We start from the raw sequence: 17,966 nt of genomic DNA, 5'->3' as shown, positions 1-17,966 counted from the left end.
TGCGTCATGGGCGGGACCTAATCCTGCAGCCTCCCAAAATTATCGCTGCCATTTTTTCCCCTGCTTTTCCTCAACAGCGAGTGGGGCAGCTGCGTTGGCCCGCCGGAGCACAAGGTGAGTTCAGGTCACTCGGGCCGGGCCTCACAGCCGCTCGGCCCGAGACACAGAGCGGGGGAGCGGCAGCGGCTGGCCGTCAACCACGCGGCCCTCTAAATTGCCCTGGCAACGCCGGGCCTCCCCAGCTAGTATATATATGCCTACAGACAGCAAGCAAATCATCATTAATTGAATGTGAAGTGCTTTGGGACGCTCTGAGGACATGATATAAGGTGCTATGTAAATGCAATTTGTTTCTCTTCCAATGTTTGGTAATGATGAGTAAATGTGTGTTTTACTGGAGGTTATTCTGTTTTGGCAAGAGTAGTTTAAATCAGTACTGATGGGTCTAAATAACCAGTCTAATGAATGGGACAATTGATTCCCACATTGAAGAACCAATTAATGAGTTTCAACCATATAAACTAGCGCGATTCATCGGCACCTTGTTGGCTGTGTGAATACCGCTTAGTTTTTCCTTCCTAGTTACATAAATTGATACTACTTCCATGCAATCGGCTGCACAATTTCTGGGGTTGTAATTAGCAGTCTCGCAGCATGAATGTAATTATGCATTAGTGACTTGAAGCACACTAGCGCTTGGTGTACACATCATCAGCAAAAACAGAACCAGAATTAGAAAGCACTCTAACATTCTCTGTGCTGCGAAATGATTTCACGGTAATTGTCTAATTCTAAGTTTCAAATGACTCCTAAGCTTCAGATTTGACTCACTGTGTTATATGACATCCCTATATCAATTTACTTCCAGATATCTATTATTCTGTAATGACATAAAGGGCTTGGGGTGTTTGAATCATGATTCTGGCCCGGGCAATGATAGACTGCCACCAATAACTACTGGTTTTTAAACCAGTTTTTACAATTAAAGATCTAGTCTACCCCCACACCCCCGGCAACACAACTTGGCCTGTTTTTCTATTTTCATCTGATTTGTGTGTGTGTGTGTGTGTGTAAATATAAATAAAATATCAGCAGGAGAGTCACTAGATCAGGAACGAAAATTTGGCTGATATCCCACCCCCCAGGCACTGAGGCTAACTCCAACTGCTTACTCCCGCTGTGATCAAACTGGGATTTGAGCATGGGACCTTCTGATCTACAAGGCGGTACCTTTCCCCACTAGGGAATTGGGGATACATTAATTTATTATTGGATCCAGAGGTAAACCATTGTATGATTTCAAGCACTTTGTCACATGGCTACCAAGAGTGGCTCACTTAAATCCTTCTTTTAAATCTCATCTTCCCAGTATGCATTTAAATTCAGAGTTTGAAACTCTTGAACTGATTCATTGGAAAATATATTCTTTTAACACCTAGTTTTTATTTTCTTTCAGATATATGTTGGGTAAAGGAGCAAAACGAAAGTTTAGTGAACATGAAGATGGGGTGGAAGGCAAAATGTCCTCAGCTGGGCATGGTCCTTCTAAGGTGTCATACACCTTACAGCGTCAAACTATATTCAACATTTCCCTCATGAAACTTTACAATCAACAGCCCTTAACGGAGCCAAGTTTGCAGAAGACGGTATTGATCAACAATATGCTGAGACGAATTCAAGAGGAGCTGAAGAGAGAAGGCAGCTTGAGACCCATGTTCATTGCCCCGTCTCAGTCCAGTGACACTCTCAATGATAATTACAGAGAAGTCCAGCCTGCATTCAGCCACCTTTCTGCTCCTCCAATCCAAGCGACTAGTCTAGCAAGCACTACATCACCAGACTCCTGTCTGACACCAGCCTCCGTGCTTGAGGAGGATACCTTTAGAAGCTCACCAACTGTTGAACTGGGTGCAAGCAAATCACCAACCCATTCACTGAAAGATAGTTTCTCTTCGGCCTTGGATGAAATTGAGGAGCTGTGCCCGTCTTCCACCACCACTGACGCAAAAAACTGTAAAGGTGACTCGAGTGAGTTTGGCAGTCAAAAACCCGAGGAGATACAGGAGATCAAGCCATCGGAGACTAGGTTCACAGACTCATTACCAGGCAACTTTGAGATCACCACCACGGGCTTTTTAACAGACTTGACTCTGGATGACATTCTATTTGCAGACATTGACACCTCCATGTATGACTTTGATCCTTGTACATCCACCACAGGATCTAGCTCAAAAATGACTGCAGTCACGGCAGATGATATTTTGAAAACCTTGTCTCCATACAGTAACCAATCAGTGACTCCAAGTCAACCTTTCAAAATGGACCTTGCAGAACTGGACCACATAATGGAGGTTCTTGTTGGATCTTGATATAACAAAAAAAGACTAGTTTTTTTTTATACAGTTTATTTACAGATAACATTCATGCATTAATTGTTTTTAAATGTGATGGAGCCACTGCAAATTTTACAACACTGTGCATGCATTTTTGCTTGCCTATATAAAATAGCAATTACACTAGTTATTGTTTGCTGTAGAGTTGGGAGTGTCTTCATCTGTGTATGTCCACTTGTAGAGTTTTAAATGTTATTTTATTAATCACTGCTTTGTTACTGAAAGAGCTATGAATACTACAGGAAAGGGTTATCTTCACAGGCAGTGACCTGTGTCAATTCTGAAGCATTGTGCAATGTACACACTGAGCACAAAGGTTATGTCAGAAATATTATGAAATGTGTACATATGTTTTTTAAGGTAAGCTAGGCTCTGCAAATCTCGACATTCTTCCTGTTGTCTTTAGTTCAGTCATTCATTACTAACTGACCATTGCTCTTTTAAACCTGCTCTCTGGGTTTCTTTTATATTTTTGTACAGGATCTGCAGTTGATCACATTGTTTTCTAAAATGCTGTTTTTTATACACCGGAGATAGCTATTTTGATAGGACGTGCTCTCGCAAAACTCTGCTAAGTTCAGATGAACAAGGATAACTTGTACTTTTATACAAAAGAAAAACTGAATGTTCATGTGTCGGGTGCAAAGGGAATATTAAAGCAACTGGGGTTTGCAACAGGTGGGAGCGGAGGGGTCTGCGAGCAGAGGGGTCTGCAACCGGTGGGAGCTGGAGGGGTCTGCAGCAGGTGCGAGCGGAGGGGTCTGCAACCGGTGGGAGCGGAGGGGGTCTGCGAGCAGAGGGGTCTGCAACCGGTGGGAGCGGAGGAGGTCTGCGAGCGGAGGGGTCTGCAACCGGTGGGAGTGGATCCAGGACGGTACACATGCAATAAAAAAAAGGATTGGGGTGGAGGAGATGTACTTAAACTAACTGCATTCTAAAGAATGGATCTTGTTATGAATAATTTTGATCCCTTTCCCACCCAGCGTATTTGCCAGAACCTTTAATACATCCACTTATAGCATCCCAATACGTTCCATGGAAGGGTGACTGATTAGTTTTGAACTAAAGGAATTGACATACTGGCCCAGATTTTGCTCAAGTGCGGCATCTTGCGTTGTGCCCCCTTAGTTAGACTTGTTCATGCACGTTTAGATTTTAAAATTTTTGCCCACAACGTTGCTGCAAGAGCGAGCTGATAATGGTGCGGCAAGGGCAATGGGGCATCTGGGACCTTGGTGAATGATGGGACCAACAGTCTATCTCCTTAACCAATGAGATTAAAGGATTGAGAAATAAACAGAAGGACTGAGAAGGAGGGTGAATTAGAGTCAAATCAGGTACAGAAAGAGAAATAAAAAAGAGGGAAAGAAAGATTGGATTGAGAGAGAGAGGGGGGAAAAAAAACAAAGGAAAAATAAAAATTTATAATTGACATTTTTAAAATCTCCAATAATAATTCATAACCTGAATGAATGAGACTCCACACTTTTAATTGTTCACTCTCTGGGCCAGAGAGGTTGATTGACAGTCATTAACAACTCTCACATCGTTAAAAGGGTGCTTATGCTGTTAATTACTAGACTTAACTTTCGGTGGTGAGTTTAATGAGCAATTAATGTGCAAATGCAGCAACGTCATGAAACTCACAGGCAGGCTAAGGGCGAGATGCTGTTTTCGCGAGGCTAACAGTGGAGCAGCGCAAATCATCCAGCAAACTGTGGCGATTCTCAATTCACGGGGTATCTCTTCCTCGCCACAAGTCTATGGTCGATTTACGCATTAATAACAACGAGTGTCGTTCACACCCCGTTATTTATTCAGCAAAATCTGGGCCTTCGTCTTGATTTCCCCAATTTATTCCCCACCATCCCTTATACTATTTATACTAAAACAAAACAGTCTCCCTACTACTCGCTCTGTACCACATACAGTTTACATCTTTGTGGCATTCTGTAACTGAAAGGCACAGGAAACCTATGCAATGAATGAAATGAAAGATATCCGATATCTCACGTTTTCGTCAGGAAATGTAAACACAACAACTTTGGTGCTATGTTGAAAGTTTTCATATCTGTGAAGCAGGGAAGGCAGTTACAGTTAAGATCTGACCAAACGGGTTTCTAATTCCACAGCTGGATCTGGGAGACGTAAATCCAGCAGTGCTTTTTACTTCTAATATATCGTTACTTGTTAAAATCACACAGTGTGTGAATGTGTATGCCTTTAAATATATATGTATAAAAGGGGGTTTCAAAGCATCTCGAAACTGCAGCTGCATTAGCTCAAACTATGAAGTGCAGCAATATGCTGAAACTGTTTTTGCGCTGTGTGCCAAAAGTGGTCATTTTAAATGAGCTCCTAGGAACCAGCAATAAATTTAAATTTTTCATGTATTTTGAAATATTCTACTGTGGTCTGAGGAAAGTACCTGCTTATTCTCCAACCCAACCATTTTTTTTAAAAGACATGTGTACGATATCAGTACTTAGCTGTTGCTAGGAGTGCTTTCTGTGAGAATGTATGCTTCAGTATTACTGTGACAAACTACATGCCTTTTTGCTACATACTTGAGTAGAGATTGGCAATGGAATAAACCTTCCACAAGTCTCTGGAGCTGAAGCCAGTCATACAACACCACTTTGCATTTCCAGTTCGACTGGCTTTTTATTTTGAGTTATTCATCCCTTTAGACAGGTTTTGGAGAGGGGTTTTTTGTTTCTCCCCCTCCCCACCCTTTTTTTACAATCAAGTTTCAGGCAGAAGCAGATCGCTATGCATGACTTTTACACTGAGTGTAATTATGCTTTCTAAAGCTTGTGTTTATGCACAGACAAGCATATTTGGTAATTGTCTTGTAAATTGCTTTGAAATGATTGGAATGCATCATGCCTACTGCCAAACTATATAATAGCATTCTAGATTTTCTTTGTTTTTTTCCAATGGTACCATAGCAGTTGTGTGCAGATTACAACCTATATTGTTGCAATGCATATGACTAATTTAGGATTAACTCTTTAAATTAATTTATTTAAGAATTTTAAGTTATGTTTTATGTTCTCCCACATTATTATCTGTTTAAATTCTGCTCTTGTTCTTGCAATGGAAATGATTACTTGCAGTAACTGTGACTATATTTGGGTTTTCGTGTTGCAAATTTTAAACCTTTTATAAACAAAATGAAGGAACAGCCAGTGATTTGCTTTACTTGGCACAGTTTCCATTGATTGGAAGTAAAACGAGTCTTTATGTTTACAAACCGCGTTTTCCCCTCAAAACCAAGGGCAATGTGTGGATTGCAACCAGAAGTAGCCACTTTTCAATACTGGTGCCACCTTTATAGAAAATATATAAAGTATGGGCACTTTTTGTCCCGTTTGATATATTATTGAGCTTTGATTTGATCAGACAACAAACAAAAATAATTCCTTCCTTCAGATAAATTCACTATGCAGTTTATATCATGTCTGATGTTGGGGATATTTGGAGTTCCAAATTAACCTTTTGATTTAACCCTGATGTTTAATGGGGATACTTTTTAAAGCACTCAAAAGTGGCCATTTAGAAATTGTGCGTGTATATAAGATATGTCTTATGTAAAGTGTACAGTGTTTGGACAGAACTGGTAGATATACAGTATAAACTAGAACTTGAGGACCATCGAGCAAGTTCACAGCGGTTGTTGGAAGATAACAACACGACAAGAAAAGAGCAGACAAACTTTGGTTGTGAAGTGATATTTTCCCCATACCTTATTTATTCTGTGTAAATATATTTATTTTAATGTGTAGCTAACAGTATCTGCTAAATGGATTGTAATGTGTACAGAATGTATGTATAGTAGGAATGTATTCAGCTTTTGGAATGTACATTTGTGTGGAAGAGTGGAAGCCATATTCAAAGGATTGAAATGCCCTGGCTTTCTCTGGTGAGAATCCTTAGAGTGCTTCTCGCTTCTGTCAAGGCAGAAGCACTGTAATTTCCCACAGAGCCTCGAGCTGTGCCTTTTTCTATGCAATATTTCAAACATATACATCTGAAAGCAAGGTTACTGTATTCACATATAATTACGACTGTAATTAATTAAATGCAATTGGACAAATGTAAGTGGAATTGAGCAGTCTTACTTTTGTAGTTTTATATTCAATAATAAACTGTAAAATGAAATCTTTTCTTTTCACAAGCTCTTTCATTTAAAATGACGACACCCTTTAAATAGTGCCATGTCCTGCAATAGCCAGATTGAAACTTGTATCCTAGAATTTTAAAGCACGGAAGGAGTTCATTTGGCCCATTGCACTTGCTCTGGCTCTCTGAAAGAACTATCCCACTTAGTCCCAGTTCCCTCAGCCATTAAAAGGTTTCTTTTGTCAATTATTTATTCACTTCCCTTTTAAAAGCTTTAATGGATTCTGCTTCTACCACTGTTTCTGCTCAGACTTTCCACGTCCTACAACCTTCTGTGTTTTTAAAAAAAGTAAATAAATCTAAACCCTCCTGTTGTTATTTGGGATGATCTTGCATTTATACCGTCCAGTTACTGAATCACCAACTGGTGAAAATAGTTTTGTCTTTCTACCTTATCAAAATCCCTCATAATTTTGAAAATCTCACATCTCCTGTTCAATGTTCCCTGTAATTTATTTTTCCCATGCGCGGGCCCTTTAACTGACTGCATGGCCCATTCAAATCTTCGTGCGTCCCTCCAAAAGTGGGACACCCAAAACTGGACACCATATTCCTAACTGATACGCAAGCAATGATTTGTTTAAGTTTAGCATTATTACATAGGAACAGGAGGAGGCCATTCAGCCCCTCGAGCCTGTTCCGCCATTCAATTAGAACATGACTGATCTGTATCTTAACTCCATTTACCCACCTTGGTTCCGTAACCCTTAATACCCTTGCCTAACAAAAATCAGTTTTGAAATTTTCAGTTGAACCCCAGCCTCAACAGCTTTTTGGGGAAGAGAGTTCCAGATTTCCACTACCCTTTGTGTAAAGAAGTGCTTCCTCACATCACCTCTGAATGGACTAGTTCTAATTTTAAGGTGATGATCCTTGTTCTGGATGCCCACTGCCAGCCCCCCTCCCCCACCAGAGGAAATACTTTCTCTCTATCTACCCTATCAACAACTTTAATCCCCTTAAACACCTCCATTGGATCACCCCTTAATCTTCTAAACTAGAGGGAATACAAGCCTAGTCATCTGCGGTTTTGAACTCTCTGCTCCTGTTTATGAAACCTAGGCTCCCATATGCGTTTTTTTGAAACGGCTTTATCAACATGACCTCCCACTTGTAAATCGCATCATCATCAAGGACATTTTCACTTTGGTTTCACCCTACTGACCACACAAACAATATAGGAACTGATTGCCATGCATCTGATTCAGCAGACTAGTAGAGAACAATCATTCTAAAAAAAGCCCCCCCCCCCCCCCCCCCCAAGACTGAAGAATATGGAAGAACATTCCCTATTGCACTAGTTTTTGTTTCCAGAGATGGTCTTTTGTTGTTGTCTCTCTGTGGCCTTGACAATTCAGTACAGCTGAATTGTGACCCCTCTCTCTTGGGAACTGTATCGATATTGCCCAGAGCAGACCCAAATCCCAGAGATGGAAAGAGGATGGTCGAACCCACGGGTCAATCCCCACGTGTGTTATATAGTCAGTCCCCAGGGTCTTTCTGGAGTACAGTCAATGATACATGCATGTCTACCATCACCCAGAGTCACTTTACAGAGGTTCGGCTCCAGACTGTACCAGGTCCCTGATGAATGTCTGTTTTGGAATGTGTGATCGATGCTTGAACCTGAAGGTTGCCTCATAAATTCCATCTGCGAGATTACCACAGAACTTGGGTAAATGGGGTAATGTCTAGAACTGATCTTTTCAATTTTAATTTAAGTATCTTGAATTTCCCTCCTGCATTAATGCACTTTTTAAAAAATGTATTCATTCACGGGATGTGGGCGTCGCTGGCAAGGCCAACATTTATTGCCCATCCTTAATTGCCCTTGAGAAGGTGGTGGTGAGCTGCAGCCTTGAACCGCTGCAGTCCGTGTGGTGATGGTACTCCCACCGTGCTGTTAGGTAGGGAGTTCCAGGATTTTGGCCCAGCGACGATGAAAGATGGGCAATATATTTCCAAGTCAGTGTGGTGTGTGACTTGGAGGTAGTGGTGTTCCCATGCGCCTGCTGCCCTTGTCCTTCTAAGTGGTAGAGGTCGTGGGTTTTGGTGGTGTTGTCGAAGAAGCCTTGGCGAGTTGCTGCAGTGTATCTCATAGATGGTACACACTGCAGCCACGGTACGCCGGTGGTGGATGGGGTGTCGATCAAGCGGCTGCTTTGTCTTGGATGGTGACGAGCTTCTTGAGTGTTGTTGGAGCTGCACTCATCCAGGCAAGTAGAGAATATTCCATCACACTCCTGACTTGTGCCTTGTAGATGGTGGAAAGGCTTGTTGTAAACTGAGGGTCTGATGTACAGTACAAGCAAAGAGGAATGTCGCCCCATGCGGTTTAAATTTGGGAGTGAGTTAGTAGAAATATGGATGTTTTAAAAGCTAAATTGTTGCTGTGTTGATATTCAATATTTACTACAACACAAACACTCTGTCGTAATCAAGGCCCATAGTACCAGTCTCTTCCACCCTGCCTGTATTCTTGTACAGCTTCTTGTCGGTCCTTGTTTAGAGCGCTCTGCCAGATTATTCTTGGCCTTCCACACCTTCATTTTCCTCTTTGGCCATCGTCTCAGTGCTTGGGTGGTATTCTAGATTCCTGCAGGCTGAGCACATGATCTGGACAGCGGAGGTGCTTTCACTCAGTAAGTTGGCTTGTTGGCAGCTACTTTGTTCCTGCTCCGATTACTCTTTTCATCATTTTATTTGTCCATTTGATCCCGAGTATTTCTGAAGGCACTTGAGGCTTGATTTCTCCTCCAATATCCTGTTTGGACAATGTTGGAAAATTCTGCTGGTGAGCCCCTACTGCCGGCTCACTGCCCCGACTGGGATTTTCCTCCCTCTGTCCTTGCCAGGACTACTGTTGACCACTCCTTCCCTTGTCCAATGGCAGTGGGGAGCAGGGCCTGGCTCTCTGGTGGATTTTCCTTCTTTCTACCACTGTTTTCCAGGGCCACCATGTTGAACCTCAGTAGGTGCTGGGAAACGGTGGTAACGGCCCAGATTTCCCCTCAATGGAGAGACCTCCTCTTCCTCTATTGGGCCTCAAAGATCTACCTGCCTCAGTCTTGGCCGAGGCCTCCTGTTGGCGTGTTCCTCCCGACCTTCAGTGCACTTCTGCCCCTATAAGGTCCTTCAGATTTAAGGTGGTTGTCAAAAGAACCAGAGGTGACATGAGGAAACATTATTTTACACTGCGAGTTGTTATGATCTGGAATGCACTGCTTGAAAGGGTGGTGGAAGCAGATTCAACAATAACTTTCAAAAGACAATTGGATAAATACTTGAAGGGGAAAAAATGTACAGGGCTATGGGGTAAGAGCAGGGGAGTGGAACCAATTGGATAGCTCTTTCAAAGAGCCGGCACAGGTGCAATGGGTCGAATGGCCTCCTTCTGTGCTGTATCATTCTACGATTCACCTCTGGTGACCTCGGCAGAATGGCTGGACTTCTTTCATACTGGCAGGCTACCTCATGATGGCAGGAGTCACCCTGGGAACCTGCCATGCATGTGCAATGAGTTCCCATCCAGGATAAATGGGCTGGGACTGGGGCAGATACAAAAGGGCGGGTAGAAGTCCTGTCCTGACTGATTTCTGGCCAGAAGCTGAGAATCCCTTCCCTCGATGTTTGATTTTGCTTTCTGCAGTCAGTCCATTATTCTCACAAGCGGTGACCTTTGACCTGCTCTGCCTGTGTACAATGGTGGAGTTTCCCATTGCTCTCCCTCTCCCAGCCCTGGCACTTGCTGCTTGCTTAGCGGTTGCCAACTCTGGTTGGGTCTATTCCTGGAGGTGTCATCACATGACCTCCCGCCATGACCCACCCCGACCCCGCACTCCGCCATTGGTCCATCCTCCAGGCCCACTCCTTGGTAACCAATTGGATTAATCTTGACTGTTAGTAAAACAGACTCCGCGCCTCCCACCCCACAACCCCCCCCCCCCCGGCTCTGCAATATCTTTACAACTAATAAATGAAAATGTTGAAAGAAAATGAAATAGAAAACACTCTTTTTTAACGCCCCCTATGATTTTTCTCCCGGAGTTGCAGTGTCCTGGAGATTCATCTTCAATTCCTGGAGACTCCAGGCCAATCCTGGAGGGTTGGCAACCCATATGCTGCTCCACTGCTTCAGCATGGGACTGATGACCCAATAAGTGGCAGCAGGAACCTGCTGCAAGACGGCACAAAACACGCTGAGAATCTCCCTGCGCACCATGTGGCAGCCAGTCTCAGTGCAGGGGGTTTAGTGGGCATTATGTACCGGTAGTACAAACTGACGCACAAAAGTTCAAGATGAAAAATATTAGTTTCTTTAAGAAAGTCTCCCTCATTCCTTCCCATTTTAAATTATTTTTTTCCTTCAATCTCCTCGCTCCCCAGAAACCACTCCCTAAATTCATATTTTTTAATGCATTTCTATAGCGTCTTTCACGATCTCAGGACATCCCAAAGCGCTTTACAGCCAATGAGGTACTTTTGAAGTGCAGTCACTGTCATAATGTAGGAAACACGGCAGCCAATTTGTGCACAGCAAGCTCCCACAAACAATGTGATAACGACCAGATAATCTGTTTTTGTTATGATGAATGAGGGATAAATATTGGCCAAGACACCGGGGATAACTCCCCTGTTCTTCTTCGAAATAGTGCCATGGGATATTTTATGTCCACCTGAGAGGTTTAACGTCTCATCCAAATAACAGCACCTCTGACAGTGCAGCACTGCACTGGAGTGTCAGCCTCGATTTTTGTACTCCAGTCTCTAGAATGGGACAATGAACCCACAACCTTCTGCCTTGGAGGCTGCCCACTGAGCCACAGCTAACACTAATCTCTGAGCTGCAGACATTGCGAGACATCAGGGAGGGAGAAAGTTACCTGGGCCTTTTGCTCCAGGAGCCACACCTCTTAGATTAAATACTTTAGAATTGACACGTAGTCAGGGACAGGAGGGTGTGGCTGTGAGTGAGGCAGGTACAGGGATCCAGGAGGTAGTATTGCAGGAGCCTCAGTCCCTGCATTTGTCCAATAAATTCGAGGCTCTTGCAACCCTTGTGGACAAGTGTGGGGACTGCGGGGAGGTTGAGCAAACTGACCACGGCACCATGATACAGGAAGCCATTCGTGGGGGGAGTAAAAAGGAAGGTGGTTGTAGTAGGCGACAGTATAGTTAGGGGGATAGACACTGTTCTCTGCAGCCAGGAGCGTGAGTCCAGGGTAAGGGATATCTCCGCCGGGCTGGGGAAGAAATTAGAGTGGGAGGGGGAAGATCCAGTTGTCGTGGTCCACATAGGTACCAACGACATAGGTAGGACAAAGAAAAAGGTGCTGCGGAGAGACTTTGAGCAGTTAGGGACTAAATTAAAAAGCAGAACCACAAAGGTCATAATCTCCGGGTTATTAGCGGAGGCATGAGCAAATTGGCATAGGGTCAATAGGATCAGGGAGATGAATGCATGGCTCAAAGATTGGTGCGGGAGAAGTGGGTTTCGATTCGTGGAGCACTGGCACCAGTACTGGGGAAAGAGAGAGCTGTTACATTTGGACGGATTGCACCTGAACCATGCTGGGACCAGAGTTCTAGCGAATTGAATAACTAGGGAGGTAGATAGGGCTTTAAACTAAATAAGGGGGGTTAGGGTCCCGGTGGAGAGAAATCTAGAATGCTAAAGAGAAAAGACCAGGAAGCGGTGCAGGAAAGTGATTGGGGTAAGGATAACCAGATTGTGTCAGGAAGGGACAGAGTGTACAAACAAAGAAGTGCACTAACAAATGGGGTCCGGGTAAGAAAAATGGTAATAAGACAAATAGGGCCATAGTACAAAAAAATGTTAAGATGTCTAAAACTGTTAAAAAGACAAATCTAAAGGCACTGTATCTGAATGCACGAAGTATTCGTAATAAGGTAGACGAATTAACAGCGCAAATAGATGTAAACGGATACGATATAATTGCGATTATGGAGACATGGCTGCAGGGTGACCAAGGCACGCTGCTGAATATCCAAGGATATTCGATATTTAGGAAGTACAGGCAAAAAGGAAAAGGAGGTGGGGTGGCGTTGTTAGTAAAGGATGAAATCAGAGCAATAGTGAGAAAGGATATTGACTCAGAAAATAAAGATAGAATCAGTCTGGGTGGAGCTAAGAAGCACTAAGGGGCAGAAAACTTTGGTGGGAGTTGTCTATAGGCCTCCAAACAGTAGTGGTAATGTAGGGGACGGCATCAAACAGGAAATTAGAGATGCATGTAACAAGGGTACTACAGTAATCATGGGTGACTTTAATCTACATACAGACTGGCCAAACCAAATTAGCAATAATACTGTGGAGGATGAATTCCTGGAGTGTGTACGAGATGGTTTTTTAGACCAGTACGTTGAGGAGCCAATTAGGGAACAGGCTATCCTAGATTGGGTATTGTGCAATGAAAAGGGGTTAATTAATAATCTTGTTGAGCAGGGCCCTTTAGGGAAGAGTAACCATAACATGATAGAATTCTTCATTAAGATGGAAAGTGAAGAAGCCCAATCTGAAACTAGGGTCTTAAATCTAAACAAAGGAAACTACAAAGGTATGAGGAGTGAGTTGGCTATGATAGATTGGGGAGCTTCATTAAAAGGCATGACGGTGGTTATGCAATGGCTAACATTTAAGGAACGAATGCATGAATTGCAACAGTTATACATTCCTTTCTGGCGCAAAAACAAAAGGAAAAGTGGCCCAACCATGGCTAACAAAAGAAATTAAGGATAGTATTAGATCCAAAGAGGAGTCATATAAAGTTGCCAGAAAAAGTAGCAAGCCTGAGGATTGGGAGCAGTTTAGAGTTCAGCAAAAAAAGGACCAAGAGATTGATTAAAAGGGGAAAAATAGCATATGAGAGTAAACTTGCAAGGAACATAAAAGCGGATTGTAAAAGCTTCTACAAGTATGTAAAAAGAAAAAGTTTAGTGAAGACAAATATAGGTCCCTTACAGTCAGAAATGGGAGAATTTATAATGGGGAACAAGGAAATGGCAGAGCAATTAAACAAATACTTTGGTTCTGTCTTCACGGAAGAGGACACAAATAACTTCCCAGAAATGCTAGGGAACCAAGGGTCTAGTGAGAAGGAGGAATTAAAGGAAATTAGCATTCGTAAAAAAATAGTGCTGGAGAAATTAATGGAACTGAAAGCCGATAAATCCCCAAAGCCTGATAATCTGCATCCCAGAGTAATAAAAGAGGTAGCCATGGAAATAGTGGATGCATTAGTTGTCATCTTCCAAAATTCTATAGATTATGGAACAATTCCTGCAGATTGGAGGGTGGCAAATGTAACCCCATTATTTAAAAAAGGAGGGAGAGAGGAAACAGGGAACTACAAACCGGTTAGCCTAACATCAGTAGTAGGGAACATGGTAGAGTCTATTATAAAGGATGTGATAACAGGATACTTAGAAAATATCAACGGGATTAGAAAAAGTCAACATGGATTTATGAAAGGGAAATCATGTTTGACAAACCTACTGGAGTTTTTTGAGGATGTAACTGGTAGAATAGATAAGGGAGAACCAGTGGATGTGGTATATTTGGATTTTCAGAAGGCCTTTGATAAAGTCCCACATAAGAGGTTAGTGTGCAAAATTAAAGCACATGGGATTGGGGGTAATATACTGGCATGGATTGAAAATTGGTTAACAGACAGGAAACAGACAGTAGGAATAAATGGGTCTTTTGCGGGGTGGCAGGCAGTGACTAGTGGGGTACCGCAGGGATCAGTGCTTGGGCCCCAGCTATTCACAATATATATCAATGATTTGGATGAGGGAACCAAATGTAATATTTCCAAGTTTGCTGACGGCACGAAACTAGGTGGGATTGTGAGTTGTGAGGAGGATGCAAAGAGGCTTCAAGGCAATTTAGACAAGTTGAATGAGTGGGCAAATACATGGCAGATGCAGTATAACGTGGATAAATGTGAAGTTATCCACTTCGGTAGGAAAAACAGAAAGGCAGAGTATTATTTAAATGGTGGTAGATTGGGAAATGCTGATGTACAAAGGGACCTGGGTGTCCTTGTACACCAGTCACTGAAAGCAAACATGCAGGTGCAGCAAGCAGTTAGGAAGGCAAATGATATGTTGGTCTTCAATGCAAGAGGATTTGAGTACAGGAGCAAGGATATCTTACTACAGTTATACAGGGCCTTGGTGAAACCACACCTGGAGTACTGTGTGCAGTTTTGGTCTCCTTACCTAAGAAAGGATATACTTACCATAGAGGGAGTGCAGTGAAGGTTCACCAGACTAATTCCTGGGGTGGTAGGACTGTCGTATGAGGAGAGATTGGGTCAACTAGGCCTGTATTCACTTGAGTTTAGAAGTATGAGGGGATCTCACTGAAACGTATAAAATTCTGACAGGGCTAGACAGACTGGATGCAGGGAGGATGTTTCCCCTGGCTGGGGGGTCTAGAATGAGGGGTCACAATCTCACGATATGGGGTAGGACATTTAGGACTGAGATGAGAAATTTCTTCACTCAAAGGGTGGTGAACCTGTGGAATTCTCTACCACAGAACGCTGTGGAGGCCAAGTCACTGAATATATTTAAGAAGGAGATAGATCATTTCTAGGCACAAAAGGCATCAAGGGCTTTGGGGAGAGAGCGGGAATATGGTATTAAAATAGAGGATCAGCCATGGCACAAGGGAGAATGGCAAGGCTGGATGGCATTTATTTTAATGCAAGAAGTCTTGCAAGTAAGGCAGATGAATTGAAGGTGTTGATGAACACATGGGAGTATGATATTGTTGCTATTGTGGCGGAGCCACCAAAGGACTCAAAGTGGTTGTACATAATTCCTTTAACAGCAATGTAGTTACTGCCTGTGTCTGTACCTTTAATTACACTGTTTAACTGTACTATGTCTAGTTACCTTTACAGCGCGGTTTCAACGTGATGATGTCATGCCGTTAGTTACATGATTCCCCAATGGCGGGAAGAACGTGATGACGTCATGACGTCTGCTTTCAGACCAGAGGATCAGTCCTCGTGGAGCCTTCAAGGAGAGCAGACCTGTATTCGATGTATTCCAGCAGTTTTCAGTTAAAACCTGTTTTGTTCCATTAAAGTTCGTTATTTTGATTGCCTGAGTCGAACTCAGTCTTTTCGTTAGGAACCTCCGTTCCTACATTGGTGACCCCGACTTTCGTGAACAGTTTTCGCAGAAGATCTCCAGCATGGACACGAACGCCGTGACTCTGAAACTGCCACAGTTCTGGGAGCAACAACCAGACGCCTGGTTTATCCAGGCTGAAGCCCAATTCACCATCAGGAACATCGTCGTGGATCAGACCCGTTATTACTACGTGGTCTCCGCCCTCGACAGCGCAACTGCCTCACGGATCATCAGCCTCCTCGGTAGTCCTCCTACTGACAGCAAGTATGATACGATAAAGGCGCGGTTGCTACAGGTCTTCGGGCTCTTCAAGTCAGAGCGCGCTCGCTGGCTCATCACGATGCCTGGCCTCGGGGACTCCAAACCGTCCGAGCTCATGAGCCAAATGCTCACGCTCTTGGGTGCCGAACCGGAATGCTTCCTCTTCCGGGAGCTTTTCCTCTACCAAATGCCGGGGCAGGTACAGGCTGCCCTAGCCAGACCCGACATTACAGACTGCGCCAAGCTTGCTGCCGAAGCCGATAAGATTTTCACTGTAACCCAGCAGTGCTGCGCGGCCACGAGGCGCCCATCCCCCACAGACGCAGTTCCAGCTCCTCCTGCAGCGGGCTGGTGCTCCTACCACGCCCGTTTTGGCGCAAAAGCACGACGCTGCCGCTCCCCCTGCAGTTTTTCGCCCCCCAAAAAAACAAAGCTCCTGCAGCGTTCCTGGCGAAGGAGGACTGGGTCTAACGGGCGCTCCGCGGTTGTGATGGCCGTCGGATCTACGGGGACACTTCTTTATATCACCGATTCCCTATCGGGCCGACATTTCCTTTGTGACACCGGGGCGCAGTGTAGCATTCTACCTGCGTTGAAGCTCGATATGCAGGCTGGGAACCACGGTTTTTCCCTCGTAGCAGCTAATGGCGCAGCAATTCGAACTTTCCGAAAGCGGCGGGTCCAAGTCTGCTTCGGCGGTCAGTGCTTCTGTTGGGAATTCGTCATGGCCACAGTCTCACAGGCCATCCTAGGGGCGGATTTTCTGTGTGCCAACAGCCTCCTCGTCGATGTCCAGCACCGCCGGTTGATCAACGCGGCCACCTTCCACTCGATTCCGTGCTACCACGGTACCACCGTGGCACGCTCTATTGCCTGCGCTTTCCCTCCTTCGGATGATTTCACTCGGCTCCTCTGAGAGTTTCCGGAGCTGACAAGGCCCATTTTCTCCTCCTCGGCCACGAAGCATGGTGTTGAACATCATATCACCACTACTGGCTCCCCGGTTTGTGCGCGGGCTAGAAGGCTCGAACCCGGCAAGCTCGAGGCTGCGAAAGCGGAGTTCGACACGATGGAGCGGCTCGGGATCATTCGCCGATCCAATAGTCCCTGGTCTTCGCCTCTCCACATTGTTCAGAAACCGGGCGGCGGCTGGCAGCCATGCGGTGACTACCAACGCCTGAACGATGTCACCACTTCTGATCGGTCCCCGATTCCGCATATTCAGGATTTCTCGGCCCATTTGGCGGGAAATTCTATCTTTTCTAAAGTCGACCTCGCCCGGGGGTATCACCAGGTTCCCGTGCACCCGCAAGACGTCCCGAAAACCGCAGTCGTCACCCCTTTCGGCCTTTTTGAGTTCCTGCGGATGCCATTTGGCTTGAAGAACGAGGCACTGACGTTTCAGCGCTTAATGGACTCCGTGCTCCGAGACCTAAGCTTCATCTTCGTCTACCTTGACGACATTCTCATCGCCAGTGCTAGCAAGGAAGAGCACATCTCCCATTTGCGTACCCTCTTTATGCGCCTCAGCCAGCACGGTTTAATCATCAACCTGGCCAAGTGCCAGTTCGGCCTGCAGCAGATCGATTTCTTGGGACACCGCATAACATCGGACGGCGCCGTCCCCTTAATGACGAAGGTGGAAGCGGTTACCTCTTTCCCACGCCCGCCAACCATCAAGGCCTTGCAAGAGTTCCTGGGGATGGTCAACTTCTATCACCGTTTCGTCCCTAAGGCGGCTCAGCTTATGCAACCCTTGTACGGGGCCCTCAAGGGCAAGTCCGGTAAGGATCCAATCGGCTGGACAGCCGAGATAGACCAGGCGTTCATCAACACCAAGAGCGCTTTGGCCAATGCAACCATGTTGGCGCACCCACTTCCAGGTGCCACCATCGCCCTTACCACGGATGCGTCAAACTACGCCATCGGCGCAGTGCAAGAGCAGTGGGTCAACGGCAC

The 17,966-nt window shown here is 44.7% G+C and overlaps 1 protein-coding gene across 3 annotated transcripts in view; it reads left to right on the top strand.

Moving 5' to 3' along the window:
• Positions 1-6,557, top strand: part of sertad2b (SERTA domain containing 2b) — a 542,965-nt gene extending 536,408 nt beyond the window's left edge. For 2 of the 3 annotated variants that reach the window (XM_085981613.1, XM_085981614.1), the window contains exon 2: positions 1,457-6,557. In XM_085981613.1, the coding sequence (XP_085837739.1) occupies positions 1,461-2,369 (909 nt within the window). In that variant the 5' untranslated portion in view covers positions 1,457-1,460 and the 3' untranslated portion in view covers positions 2,370-6,557. The remainder of the gene's footprint in view (positions 1-1,456) is intronic. The other variant, XR_015077531.1, reaches the window with a different exon arrangement.
• The last annotated feature ends 11,409 nt before the right edge of the window (positions 6,558-17,966 follow it).

Source organism: Somniosus microcephalus, chromosome 3 (assembly GCF_052327205.1).
Source record: "Somniosus microcephalus isolate GS21.2 chromosome 3, FLI_Smic_1.0, whole genome shotgun sequence".
NCBI lineage: Eukaryota > Metazoa > Chordata > Chondrichthyes > Squaliformes > Somniosidae > Somniosus > Somniosus microcephalus.
The sequence above is the reverse complement of the archived record's forward strand: the minus strand, read 5'-3'. Positions and strand labels throughout refer to the sequence as shown.